This window comes from Brassica napus, chromosome C3 (genome assembly GCF_020379485.1).
Source record: "Brassica napus cultivar Da-Ae chromosome C3, Da-Ae, whole genome shotgun sequence".
Lineage (NCBI taxonomy): Eukaryota > Viridiplantae > Streptophyta > Magnoliopsida > Brassicales > Brassicaceae > Brassica > Brassica napus.
This window is the reverse complement of record NC_063446.1, coordinates 62643500-62657311: the sequence shown is the minus strand read 5'-3', so window position 1 is coordinate 62657311 and position 13812 is coordinate 62643500. Positions and strand designations below refer to the sequence as shown.

Here is a 13812-nt window from a genome sequence, read left to right as displayed (position 1 = left end):
TCTATGTGTTCAAATCCGGATCCTTTTCTTATTAACTTTGTATTTTTTTATACACACTCCTTTTTTTTTTGCCCAAATCGATTTTGTTCTAATGAACTAAATTGGGCTTAACAGTCAAGTGATTGGGCCGAGCCTTTGAATCTTTGCTTCGGCCGCCTAACTATAAAGCCGAACTAGTGACTCGTGAGTTGTAGTGACAAGCCATTGAGCCGATCTCATGATGCCGAATTGAGACAGGTTAAGCTGACTTAATGTGCCGAATTGGCAGATCTTTTGGAAGAGTGTAGTCCATCTCCAACGGATAAGATCAAACATTCATGTAAGCAAATTATTGTTATCATTTGACTATAAAAATAAAATCTCCAGAGAGATCATAGACTATTAAATAGTCAAAAAGGAATCCATGATTTCTTAAAATAAAGATTTGTATGGAAGATCTTGAAAATATTAATAGCCCAGGAGAAAAGTTAGCCCATTACATAAAGCCCATTTGTATAATCAGTAAAACTAATCATGATAAGTCTTTGCTTAGGGTGGGACATTAATGAGTGAGTAACGCGTGTCTAAAGACACAACGGCTATATTTAGACAAGGTCAAAGGTGGTCCCGGCTGTGAGTTCTTGTGGGACCCAAAAGAGCGTTACTTTCCTATTATCATTGAATACCGTTGGCGTTACAACACTCACACCACTGTGCCTTCTCCTTCTTCTTCAGTCATCGTGCTTCTGTGTCAGAGACGCGGTGGTGGTGAGAAAATGACGGCGGCCGGAGTAGCATCGGAGAAGACGAAGAAGCTATTCAAGCTTAGTCTTTCTCTCTTCCGTCTTGGCTTCAACTCCTCCAAATGGTAACTCTTATCGATCGATTTTATACATTCTTAGATTATTAACAGAGATCTATCAGTTTTGATGAACCTTGTTTTGTCTGGGAATAAAAAAAAAAAGCAAAACGGCGGCGAAGATGGCTGTAGCTCGAATAAAGCTTCTGAGGAACAAGAGACAAGTTGTGGTGAAGCAAATGAGGCGTGACATTGCCCTTCTTCTTCAGTCCGGTCAAGATGCCACTGCTCGGATCAGAGTATTTCACTTCTCTAACTTTCCATTACAAAAGTGTTCGTAGTGTAGCGGTAGCCAAAGAGAATTGGTTGTTCCCCTGTGCCAGGTTCAAACCACCATTGGTATAAAAAATTATTCTTTAATTAGGAATATCTAAAGATTGATTTATAGTTTCTCTAGCACAAGCAACTCAATTCAATGAAGATTTATCTTTTTGATCAAATCAGGTTGAGCATGTGATTAGGGAGCAGAACATTCTTGCAGCAAACGAAATCATTGAGCTTTTCTGTGAACTCATTGTTTCAAGACTCGCTATCATCACCAAACATAAGTATGTTCACATGTCAGTTTCAGCTCATGCCTTTTAACTTAATTTTAAATTTCTTTTACTTGTTTTTTTTATAGGGAATGCCCTGTGGATCTTAAGGAAGGCATTGCTAGTTTAATCTTCGCTGCGCCTAGATGCTCTGAGATTCCGGAGCTTGGAGATTTGAAAGACATCTTTGAGAAGAAGTACGGTAGAGATTTTGTTTCTGCTGCTACTGAGTTGCGTCCTACCTGTGGGGTTAACCGGATGGTAAGTAACATTCTTTTGTTTATGATTAGTTACCATGATGTGGACTGACCTTTTGACTCTTTGTGTGTGTGTTGTAGTTGGTTGTTAAGCTTTCGGTTACGCGTCCCGAAGGAGAATTCAAACTGAAAGTCATGAAGGAGATTGCAAAGGAGTTCCAGGTTGATTGGGATACTAAAGAGACAGAACAAGAGCTTCTCAAACCTAAAGAAGAAACCATTGTATGTGTCTCTTAATCTATTTATCTTTTTAGTAGAATCAATTTTTCTTAAACATGTAATTTTGTTTTGTAATGAGCAGGATGGGCCACGTGCGTTTATTAGCGCCTCAAGCTTACCAGTTGAACGTGCTTCTCAAGATCTCATTGATCCTACCAAAGCAGTGCCGAGGTAAGAGATGCATCTCCATCTTTTTGTATCTACAGTGTCTAGATAAGGACTCAAAATAATGGAGTCTTGTTGTTGTTTTGTTTCATCAAGATCGAGTAGTAGCCTGAGCATCAACACGCATTATCATGACACAGAATCAGCAGCTGAAGCGGCAGCTGAATTAGCCAAGCAGGCGGTTGAAGCAGCACAAGTAGCAGCCTTGTTAGCTAACAGAAGAGACAGCACCACGGAGGATCATTATCATCCAGGTTCAACAAGACAATCCCTAGATTCTGAAACAAGCTCCTACTACGCCAAACCTTATGTCAGAAGACACAGCTGCAACAATCCGTGTGTAAATAATGAAGCTGACCACATGGAAGAAGCAAAGGAAGCAGTGAGGAGGAGACACAGCTACAACTCTCCACCACTACCTCCTCCTGCAACTTCTGAGATCAAGTTTGATGAGTCAGACTATGAGGAAGAGACAGAGCCAGAAGAAGGATTACTGCAGAGTCGTGCTTCTTCCCTCCCACCAAACCGAGCACCGCCTCAGGCTCCTCAGTCGAGAAGGGACTCAAGCGGTCACCAAGTTCACCCAAAACTGCCTGACTATGATACTTTGGCGGCACGTTTTGAAGCAATCAGACACAGTAAAGGGCCATTGATCTGAAAGCTGGAAACTTCACTTACTCCTCCTTTATATATATAAATAGAAATAAGATCACCTTTTGGATTTATGCAATTATTGTATTTATTACTTTGGTTTAGTCATTGTGTATGAAGAAGAAAGAAGCATTATGTTTTTATGTACTGAAACTCATTGTGAGGATTTATGCATTGCTGCTCATCGTTTATGTAATAAATTTAGCATAAGGAAAGTTGATAAGAGAGGTAAGTTCGTTTCAAGGTTTATAAATTGGACTAAGAGCTGGTGGAATGGGTTTAGGTTAATTCCTTGGGAGACAAAACACTCATTATGGCTACAGAGAGTTGTTTTACAGTGACCATGATGACTGATCAAAAAGTAGTTTACTATTGGAAATATGGATGAAGATGTTAAAGTTTTCAAGCTTAATGATGGTGGTATTATCAATATCACTTCCCAAAGTTGTTTTCATATGTTCTCTACTCTTTCTTTTTTTTTTTGCAAAGATTAATTATCTTTCAAAACTTGTATATTGATACTGTGTGCCGTGTGTTATTGTGAAAATTTAAAAATCTCTAAAGGCCAAACTAATATAAAACCTATATTTAAAAAAGAAAAACTAATATAAACCAAAATATAAACATTCAATTGAAAATATCCAGATTTGTAACTGAAATTCTAACTCTGAAGTAAGGGGTTAAGCTCAGCTCGGTTTTTCATGAGCATGAATTCTATGTTTTAGGCTCATTTAATAAATGAGTTTAATAATTAAACTTAAATTAGATCACGAGTTATATGAACGATCTTTAACGAACACGAGCTAACTCATGAGCTTGATTGTTTTTATACTATGTGTGTGTGGATGACTTTTTTTCTTATGTAAGAAAATATAATTTCCATATTAATCATATTTATCTTCTAAAATTAAAATATAAACCAAAAAATATTAAATATATATATAATGTAAAAGAATATTGTTATCAATCCTCATATTATATATCTTTAGAATTAAAATGTAAAACAAAATATTTCTAAGATTCGCATGCGGAATATATATTTTTATGATTTAGATGAAAACTTTGAATGAATCATCTTAAGACTTATGTTAAATATATTTTTGGATCACTAATTTAGATTTTATTTAATTTATTATTAGGTTTTGGTTTTATTCATTATTAATATTAATGTTATGGATTTTTAATATTTAAATTTTAAATTATATTATGAAAAATATTTTATTTATAATGATTTTATAATTTTTTATTTTTTCATATTTGATCGCGAGTTAGCTCATTTAACTCATGATCTAGATGACATGAATTCGAATTTACATATGGAAGCTCATATAATAAATGAGCTGAGCTGAGTTAGTTAATGAAAAATCTGAGCTCCCAATGAGCTGCGCTGAGTTAAGCGAGATAACTCATTTTGACACCCCTACTCTAAAGTAACTTTTTTGGTATTACTGAACATTCCGAGTAATATATTGATTTTTTGGGGTCAAATATATGATTTCTCAAACTTGTTTTTTGCCCATTAATAGAGTAAATTTGCACTACAAGAAAACAACGGCATACTGAGGGAAAAAATCGTCGGTATGTCGTCGGAATAACGCTATTCCGACGACATACCGACGAAAAAAATCCTCGGAAATAACTCCTCGGAAATTCATATTTCCTCGGAAATCCCTCGGAAATTTCCGACGGAATTCCGAGGAAACCCTATTTCCTCGGAATTTCCGAGGACCACAAGTTCGTCGGAAATTCCTCGGAATATTCCGAGGAAGATGTCGTCGGAATATTCCGAGGGATAAACTTCCTCGGAATATTTCCAAAATTAAAAAAAAAAATTATAAATTTATTTTTTTAAATTGAAATTCGAAAATATAAAATTAAAATTGAAATAGAAAACATATTTAAAATACAAAAAATAATAAAATAGTTTTATAAATAAAAAAAATGTTTTATAAATACAAAATTAGTTTTAATAAATATGAAATCATCTTTTTATAAATACAAAATAGTTTTTATAAATACAAAAAATAATAAAAGAGTGTTTATAAATCAAAAAATGTTTTATAAATACAAAATTAGTTTTATAAATATAAATATTTTTATAGATATGAAATCATCTTTTTATAAATACAAAATAGTTTTTATAAATACAAAAAACAATAAAATAGTGTTTTTAAATCAAAAAAAATATTTTATAAATACAAAATTAATTTTAAAATATGAAATCATCTTTTATAAATCCAAAAATCGAATTTATATACAAAGAACGGTTTGTATATTTAAAAATAGTTTTTATAAATACAAAAATAAAAAAAATAGTGTTTATAAATCAAAAAAATGTTTTATAAATACAAAATTAGTTTTAATAAATATAAATATTTTAATAAATATGAAATCATCTTTTATAAATCCAAAAATCGAATTTATATACAAAAAACGTTTTGTAAAATCGAATTTATATAGAAAAAACGTTTTGTAAATACAAAAATAATGAACAATTTATAAAAAAAGTTCTAAATCAATTCAACACAACCAAATCACAATTCTAAACCTATTACACAACAAATCACAATCCTAACCAATCACCCTAACAAAAATCTATCAAAAACCTTCTAAAATCATCAAATCTACTTAAAAACCTAACAAATAGGACCTAAGAGAGTGGGATAGGGTCCTTACATGATTTGCAAGGGAATAGAAAGGATTCGCCGGAGAGATCGTCGCGAGAGAAGGTGGAGAACGCCGGAAGGAGAGAGAGATCGCCGGAGAGGAAGAAGAGAGAAATGGGGAAGAAGAGAGAAATGGGGAAGAAGATGCGTTTCAAGTTTATAAAACCTTGGGTCCGACGGATATTTTCCGTCGGAATTCCCTCAGTATTTCAATTTCAATTTTCGCGAAATATTTGGCGGCTTGTTTGCCCGGTTAAATGAAAATATTCCGAGGAAATTCCGACGGCCACTTAAATATCCGTCGGAATTTCCTCGGAATATTTTCATTAATTCGAGGAAAAAAATATCCTGTGCATGTATTTCTATTAATTTATATTGTTCCTCGGAATTTCCTCGGGAAATTCCGAGGATTTCATTTTCCGTCGGAATGTCCGTCAGAATACCGCTGTTTTCTTGTAGTGTTGTAGCTAGAGAACAACAACTAATTCTAAGTAAAAAGTACATTAAATATATGGTCAAGTCAAAAGTGGAAGTCATTTGTAACATGAGTACTATTTAATAATTTTACAAAATAGTTTGGTAAACATTCAATGAAAATCCAGAAAGTTAAATAAACAACAAAATTCACGTATATCTAAGGTAATTATATTATTTTGGGGGTCAGTCAAGGTCCATATATCTTTTAGCTGACCCAAAAAAAGGAAAATATCTTTCATTAAAGATATTCTTTCCATATCAGATTTAGAGTATATATATATAAACAGATCTTCATAATCTTCAAATCATTCATCTAGTTAACAAACGATATCAGAAAAAACCGTAACAAATAATAAAGAGAGATGAGTCAATCCGTAGAGTGGTCTGGTTTGCCCGAAGAACTAGTCGATGAAATAGCCGGCCGTCTATTCTCTAAAGTCGAGCTTCACCGAGTCCGTAGCATCTGCAAACCCTGGCGTTCCGCGTCTTCGATCCATAAACGTTACCCCAAACGCCATAACCGCAACCGTGTACGTGTGCTTTCGCCCTTCAGTAATATAAAACCGTGTTTGCTCTCTCCCGCGGCTTTCTTCCGTGTGTTTCTGTCGTCCTGTCGGAACAAAGGATGGCTTATTAAAACCCAAGATGTCTCCGAAACCAGGTCCGAAACCCGTAAAAAAATTACTACACCCGCTATCTCGTGTCCCCATGGACTCTTCTCAGCAAACCTTAGATCTTTTGGAGTATACGGTCTCAGAGATCCATCAGTCCTACGACGTTCATAAATACCATAAAACATCGTATAATTTCGCTAGAGTTGTTTTAATGGACAAGTTTGTTTTCGGGGTGAATGACAAGAAGGAGATCTGGTGGTGCAACAATGAAGAAAGTAATGACGATAATAACAATGTTTGGACAAGAGTTTCAGATGAAGAAGCTGAGTATTTCTCGGACATCATAGTCCACAAAGGTCAAATCTATGCCTTGGACCTAAATAGCGCGATATGGTGGATTAGTTTATCCGAGCTCGAGATTTTTCAGTACGGACCTTCGACTCCAATGGACTACTACGAGTTTGATGATTGCAAAGACAAGAGGCTCGTGGAGTTTTGTGGAGAACTGTGCATCATTCATCGTTTCTGTAAGACGTTTCGCGTGCGCAGAGTTGACGTGGAGAGGACTACTGGTTTTAAGGTTTATAAGATGAACATGGAGTTGGTTGAATGGGTTGAGGTTAAGTCTCTGGGAGATAATGCTTTTGTCATGGCGACAGATAGTTGTTTCTCTGTCGTGTCTAGTGACTATTATGGATGTTTGGAGAATGCTATTTATTTTACTGAAGAGAAGGATGTAAACAATGTTAATGTGTTCAAGCTTGGTGATGGTAGTGTTACTAATTTGGTGGAATCTTCTGAGAATTGTTTTCATATGTTTTATCCTCCTTTTGTATGAGAATGTTGTTGTTTATTTAAATCTCAAATCCTTATGTGTTTGTCAATCAGAATGTTTCTACCATTGTTAATGAAAATAAATCCTCGTTGTAAAGGGAATACATTTTTCATTCCTACGCGTCTTTTTCATGTCGGTTTTCTGTTCATTAAACGACATGGTGTTCACATGCCATATCATATCGATTGCTAATCAGTAAAGTACAGTGAAGATTAGCCATGGGCACATTTATTCATTCGGAACTGAAAAACCGAACGAAACTGAACAAAAAAAAATGAAGTTCAGTTTGGGTTTGAATCTCATCAATTATTCGAGTAGATACTATATTTCTACGATCGGAAAACTGAAATCAAACAGTAACCGAACAAAAAAACCGAATTAACACTCAAATTTCTGTAATATAGTTTATTACCTATATTTAGTTTCAAAATTTTTAATAAATCAAAATACCCAAAAACGAATTAATCATAAAAATATTTTTATCTAAAATATTCAAAATTGTTTGAACTATGCAAATTTTATATGAAAATTCATAAAACTGAAATTTAATCTAAAATCTAGAATTTCTGACATTCTAACTCGAATTAACTAGAAAACTAAAATCGATTTGAAATCGAATGAGATCCAAAATTACTTCGGATATTAGCTGGTTCTCAATTTTACTACTTAAAATAATTTGAAAACCGAAATAACCTAACTGAAGCCGAATCAAATTTTCCAAATACTCAAATGGATGGTAAACTTCTAAAACCGAAAACCAAAAGAAGAACTGAGAATCGAATACATAGGATAGGACTAATCGCGTTGACCGAACCGGGGGTTAACGGTTGCTTCAGGATGGTTTTCGTTTATTGGAACCGGTTAACTAATTTAATAGTCCGGTTGGTTTGTGCCTAGCGCAATTCGTTTCGTCGTTTAAGTCTTAACTTTCCGTAGCGTCTCAAGGAAGCCTCGGCACATTCTCGTCGGAGATTTTATCGGAGACAAATGAAAAAATCGCCGTTGCCGGTGCAAAATGTTAACCGCTCCGATAAGAACTTCGCCGGAAAAGAAGCACTGGTGAAGCTATTGCGATGGCACTTCGGCCATGCAGATTTCAGAGGGAAGCAGCTAGAGGCGATTCAAGCGGTTGTGTCAGGAAGGGATTGCTTTTGCTTGATGCCGACGGGAGGAGGGAAATCGATTTGTTATCAGATACCTGCGTTGGCTAAACCTGGAATCGTGCTTGTTGTTTCTCCTTTGATTGGTAAAAATCTGTTTCCTTTCCTTTGTTTTCGATGAATGTTAGAATTTGCGTTTTTGATTTTTTTCTAACTGTTTGTTTCTGTGTTTTTTTGGTTTCTCAGCTTTGATGGTGAGTGTCATTGTTCTTTTCTCATGCTTCTTTTCTTTGAGCTCTATTGTTTAATGGGGTTTTTGAAAAGATCTTTCTTTGTTTGATAAAGGAGAATCAAGTGATGGCGTTGAAGGAGAAAGGTATTGCTGCTGAGTATCTCTCGTCCACTCAAGCTACACATGTTAGGAACAAGGTGAGTTGGCTATACTCTGTGTGTGTATGTGTATATGCAATGTAGATAAATTCTCGTTGTTGGTAGCAAACTAGAATTCAAGATTCATGGCATGTGCTTTGTTATAGTGTTGAGTGAATCACTTGGGAAAGCTCTTTATTTTGTTTCACTTCAAGTGTTTGTGTCGATCATTCCTCGAAAATATCTTGGATGAGGGAGACAACTTCTTGTATTTGTTATTTTTTTTGTAGATCCACGAGGACCTTGATTCTGGAAAACCTTCTGTGAGATTGCTGTATGTAACTCCAGAATTGATCGCGACAAAAGGATTTATGCTGAAGCTGAGAAAGCTCCATGACAGGGGTTTACTGAATCTTATAGCCATAGACGAGGTAAGGCCGTCTAATGCTTTATACAAGAGTAAGCAGTAAAGCTTCAGATGTTGAACTTGAATGTGGGTTTAATTTCTCTCAACTGTTTATTTATATTTCAGGCACATTGCATCTCATCATGGGGCCACGACTTCAGGTTTATAAGTGGTGATTGTGTCAGCATTCTTGTTTGTGTGTGCTAGCTATTCTCTAACTTGTTTTGTGATAAAACAGACCTAGCTATCGTCAACTTTCAACATTAAGAGATTCTTTGGCTGATGTTCCAGTCTTGGCTTTAACCGCTACAGCTGCTCCTAAGTAATCTTCGGTTTTAGTGCATTATAAGAACATGTGTGTAGCTTGTAGAGCCTTTTTCTCAACAGCAATACTTTGCAGGGTACAAACAGATGTTATTGAGTCCTTGAGTCTGCGGAATCCTTTGGTCCTCAAGTCTTCTTTCAATCGCCCAAATATCTTCTATGAAGGTTTATATTTTCCCTTTTGAGCTATTAATATTTTCTACGAGTTCTCAACGTTGTATTGTTTCAGAATCTTTTAAACTATAAAATAATCTGAATAAGTTTTTTGTTGATGCAGTTCGGTACAAAGATCTTATAGATAATGCTTATACTGATTTGTGCAACTTGCTCAAGTCATGTGGAAATATATGTGCAATCATCTATTGCCTTGAGCGTACAACCTGTGATGACTTGTCTCTTCATCTTTCCAGTACTGGGATCTCTTCTGCTGGTAAAAAAAGGTCCCTTGTACCTCTACCTGCTTAAAAACTGAGCCACGGCCGTTGATTTATGCTTATCTTTATGATTGCAGCCTATCATGCAGGACTGAATAGTAATCTGAGAAGTACCGTATTAGATGACTGGCTGTCCTCGAAGAAGCAAGTTATTGTCGCCACCGTGGCTTTCGGGTATTAACAACTCTATGATATAACCTTGCATTTGGGTTCTTGGGTTTATTATGATCATCTTCTTTGCGTCTTACTATGTTTGGGAGCTCTTGGGGGGCACGTGATAAACGCTCTAATGGTTTTTCTACAGAATGGTAAACAAAGTTTCTTCCTCATGTTACATATTCTTTAAAAGATACTTCTTATGTACTGAAGCATGATCAGACAACTGACTTTATAGGGTATAGATAAGAAGGATGTCAGGATGGTTTGCCACTTCAACGTTCCAAAATCGATGGAATCTTTCTACCAAGAGTCCGGCAGAGCAGGTCGGGATCAACTACCTTCAAGAAGTGTATTATACTATGGCGTAGACGATAGAAAGAAAATGGTAATGTTAAACTCTTTACAACTTTCATTCTATACGTAAGTTATCTAACTTACTTTACAAACTCTTTGCTAGGAGTTTCTACTACGAAACTCGGAGAATAAGAAATCCCAATCCTCATCCTCAAAGAAGCCTACATCCGACTTCGAGCAGGTAAATGCTTTCTTGTTTTTTTTTTCAGGCTCTGTGTATTTCAGTTGAAAGTCATTCTCATTCATGCTGCATGAATTTAGATTGTGAGATACTGCGAAGGTTCTGGATGCCGAAGGAAAAAGATTCTTGAGAGCTTTGGTGAAGAGGTGTGTGACTTGTGTTTTACTTTATTCACCAGAACGTTTCATTAAACTAAGCCGCTGATTTTCTTTGTTGCAAACAGTTTCCCGTACAGCAATGCAACAAAACGTGTGATGCATGTAAGCATCCAAATCAAGTTGCTCGTAGCTTGGAGGAGCTCACGACTACCGCCTCCCGAAGACACAACTCTTCTCGAGTTTTCATCACCAGGTTTTGCTAATAAAACCTCATCTAACTGTGCAACAAGGTATATACAAAAGAACTTAACTCCGTACTCAATTATTTTGCAAGCTCGAGTGATAATAAGACCAATGACGGGCAGTACTCTGAGTTCTGGAATCGTAATGAAGATGGAAGCAATTCCGACGAGGAAATATCAGATTCAGATGGTAGCACTTCCTTCAGTAGAGATTTAGCATATATATAGATATTCAATCTTGTTACTCACGCGTTGATCCATCTACATGCAGATGGAGCTGATGTTGTCAAAAGCCTAGCAGGACCTAAACTATCGAGGAAGCTGGGAGTAGATGAGAAACTGGTTTTACTGGAGCGGGCTGAGGAAAAGTACAACGAAAGCAATAAACAGGTTTAGTACTCGCTTTACCTTCTTCAGAAACAGAAGTATAACTTAGCATACTGTTTGCAGGTCAAAAAGTCAGAGAAGAATGCAATATCTGAAACACTAAGGGAATCAAGCAAGCAGAGACTCTTGAATGAGCTTACAAAAGTACTTCAACTGCTCGGTGTAAAAGAGTAAAAATCTCTTGAACCCTCTTTTCAGTATTATTCTCTCTTATCTCATTTAGCTGGAATGTTTAATATTGCAGGATTGAGTCCCAAAACGCATCTGAGTTTCTTGAAAACGAGTGCTATAGAAAATACAGCAAAGCAGGGAAATCGTTTTACTACTCACAGATAGCGAGTACTGTGAGATGGTTGGGAACCGCAACCAGAGACGAGCTAATGACCCGACTTAGCTCAATGGCCAGAGAAGAAGAGCCATCAGGAGAACCAATCCTGGTGACTGAACCAGTCGAGAACATAAGAAGACAGAAACACATATACAGCCGAGCTACAGGTCGATGAACCAACACAGCTGCTTGTGACTAGCCCTAGCCGTTCGCCTATAAGGCTCCCAGAGATTCCGTCATTCTCAGAGTTTGTGAACCGTAGAAAGATGAAGCATTCTACTGAAGGTTCTGATGGCAAGAAACCGTCAAAGGTAATGAAGCTACAGTAAAAATTGCAGCCAAGTCCTTGAAATATTTGTTTATTACAGTAATGTTCTTTTTTTTTTTTGCCAGTTTTGGTAATTGGCCTATTGTCTCTTCAAGTCGTAGCGTAGAGGATACATAGTTCAACCCGGTTCAATAGACTTAATTGGAAATAAACCAGCTAAACCGATATGTAATTAAAAACCGAAGAGAACATATTTAAGAAAAAAAAATCTACAGATTCTCAAACTCTCCTTATCCAAACGACAACAGCTGTCTATTCTTTACCGTGAAAAGGGCTCACTGACATCGAAAAGCACATCTATTTGTAATATTTTTATATTTCAAAATCGTATATTATATTGTTTATAATAATACACGATCCGTGATCTGCGCTAAGAGATACACCTCATGGAGAAACTCGAGACCGGCGAATCTACTGCGGCTCCAGCGTGATCGCTCTCTTGACCGTAATCCATCATCGGACGGTACTCCAGATCGTCGTCGTGGTCGTACACAAACTCCGGCATCTCTATCTCGTTCCTCCTCACGTGTTCCCACAAGTAGTCAACTCTGCTTATGTACCTTAGCTTCCCGTACAACCTACCGTAGCCAATCACCGCACCAAACAAACCAGTTCAGTAACCGAAATAATTTCAGTTTCTTATAACTGAAATAAACGCGACGGTTACTCTACTCACCCGCCGGAGAATAGGAATCGTCCGCAAGTTGCGAGGAAGAGACGCGACTGAAGGCCTGGATGGAGGAAGTAAACCTCCTGGAGATTGTCTCTTACGTTCACCGGAATCGCGTCGTAGATCGCTCGTAGAGCTGAGATTCCGGGGAAATTCTCGCTCCTCTGTACGCCGGTGTGGACGTAGAGAATGGAGAAAGGTTTTCTCCCTAAGCGAGGAAAGATCTTCTCCTCAAGATACTTCTTCAACACATCCAGTGAGAGAAACCGAGCTGATTCAAGAAGAATTCAAATCAGATCATAATAAAGAATTTGAAATAAATCACAGAAAAGCTTATTGTATCAAGTAATTACCTGGAAAGAACTTGCCGATGATCCGAAGGATCTTACGTCGTCGTTTGTCTCTGCCATGGATCTTGAAGATCTCGAGCTTCTCGAGCAGCTGCTCTTGCTCGATCTCCGATATCTGAGTGCTCATCGTTTCGACGGTGATAATCAGTTGAAATATGCGGCGAGTGAGTGTGTGATGAGCTGATTATTTTATAGCATCTTTCGGAATATTCTTTCTCACCTCTCCGTGGGTCCTACAATCATTGCATGTTGAGTAATTAATCTGAACCCTCCATTTACTCTACATCCAACGGCTACTGTCTTTTTTACTCTTTTCCCGCGCACACCTTACGCGTTACGTTTTGCCTCATCACATGATTAGAGTTTTGGATAAGATAAACGTTATCCCTGTCGCACAATCGAATTATTAGGTTTTAATACTGTACAGTCTAGTGTCATAGAGATCTGTACCTGCTGATTATCCCTAAGAGCAGCCGCATTAATGAACTCCCGGTTGGGGTTCATCATGTGAATTTTTTATTATTTTTTTTATTTTTCGTTTGATTTTGTTTTTAAAAAAAAAAAAAAGTTGACCAATAGTGGGCCGCCACGTGGCGTGGAGCCCGCTGAACAGTAACGACCCGGGTTCACTCCAGTGAACCTGCACGAGCCGGATTCATTAAAATTCGATTATTTTAATATTTTTTCTTCTCGAAATATGTGTGAACTTTTGTCCCAATGCGGATGGCCTAAGCACATGCAAGAAAAATATCCACAAGGGACAAGAGCATTGTATCTAATACACCGATATACTACATGCATGATACACCTAGATGCACCGATATAAT

At 36.8% G+C, this 13812-nt stretch overlaps 2 protein-coding genes and 2 pseudogenes across 3 annotated transcripts; 3 read left to right on the top strand and 1 right to left on the bottom strand.

Moving 5' to 3' along the window:
- The first annotated feature begins 596 nt into the window (after window positions 1-596).
- On the top strand, window positions 597-2712 carry LOC106436614 (IST1-like protein). Of its 2 annotated transcripts, none has more exons than XM_013877572.3 (7): window positions 597-847; window positions 945-1077; window positions 1283-1386; window positions 1461-1632; window positions 1710-1850; window positions 1930-2018; window positions 2109-2712. In XM_013877572.3, the coding sequence occupies exons 1-7, from the start codon at window positions 756-758 to the stop codon at window positions 2668-2670; spliced, it is 1293 nt and encodes a 430-aa protein (XP_013733026.2). In that variant the 5' UTR covers window positions 597-755; the 3' UTR covers window positions 2671-2712. The 2 variants fall into 2 exon arrangements, with proteins under 2 accessions (XP_013733026.2, XP_022555766.2); XM_022700045.2 differs by having other exon boundaries at window positions 945-1177.
- A 3155-nt stretch (window positions 2713-5867) lies between these two features.
- Window positions 5868-7576, top strand: LOC125583791 (annotated as a pseudogene).
- A 619-nt stretch (window positions 7577-8195) lies between these two features.
- LOC125583788 lies at window positions 8196-12189 on the top strand (annotated as a pseudogene).
- Window positions 12114-13225, bottom strand: LOC125583789 (ganglioside-induced differentiation-associated protein 2-like). Its single transcript, XM_048751298.1, has 3 exons — window positions 12989-13225; window positions 12642-12906; window positions 12114-12543 (listed from the first exon to the last, which is right to left on the bottom strand). Exons 1-3 carry the CDS (start codon window positions 13110-13112, stop codon window positions 12336-12338), a joined length of 597 nt encoding a protein of 198 aa, XP_048607255.1. The 5' UTR covers window positions 13113-13225; the 3' UTR covers window positions 12114-12335.
- Between the last annotated feature and the right edge of the window lie 587 nt (window positions 13226-13812).

Excerpts from the sequence above, each read along its gene's own strand:
- LOC106436614 (XM_013877572.3), top strand. The coding sequence starts at position 756 with ATGACGGCGGCCGGAGTAGCATCGGAGAAGACGAAGAAGCTATTCAAG. Across the intron at positions 1,633-1,709 it reads CCTGTGGGGTTAACCGGATG|TTGGTTGTTAAGCTTTCGGT; the intron begins GTAAGTAACATT and ends TGTGTGTTGTAG. Across the intron at positions 1,851-1,929 it reads AACCTAAAGAAGAAACCATT|GATGGGCCACGTGCGTTTAT; the intron begins GTATGTGTCTCT and ends TGTAATGAGCAG.
- LOC125583789 (XM_048751298.1), bottom strand. The coding sequence starts at position 13,112 with ATGAGCACTCAGATATCGGAGATCGAGCAAGAGCAGCTGCTCGAGAAG. Across the intron at positions 12,907-12,988 it reads CATCGGCAAGTTCTTTCCAG|CTCGGTTTCTCTCACTGGAT; the intron begins GTAATTACTTGA and ends TTCTTGAATCAG. Across the intron at positions 12,544-12,641 it reads CGATTCCTATTCTCCGGCGG|GTTGTACGGGAAGCTAAGGT; the intron begins GTGAGTAGAGTA and ends TGGCTACGGTAG.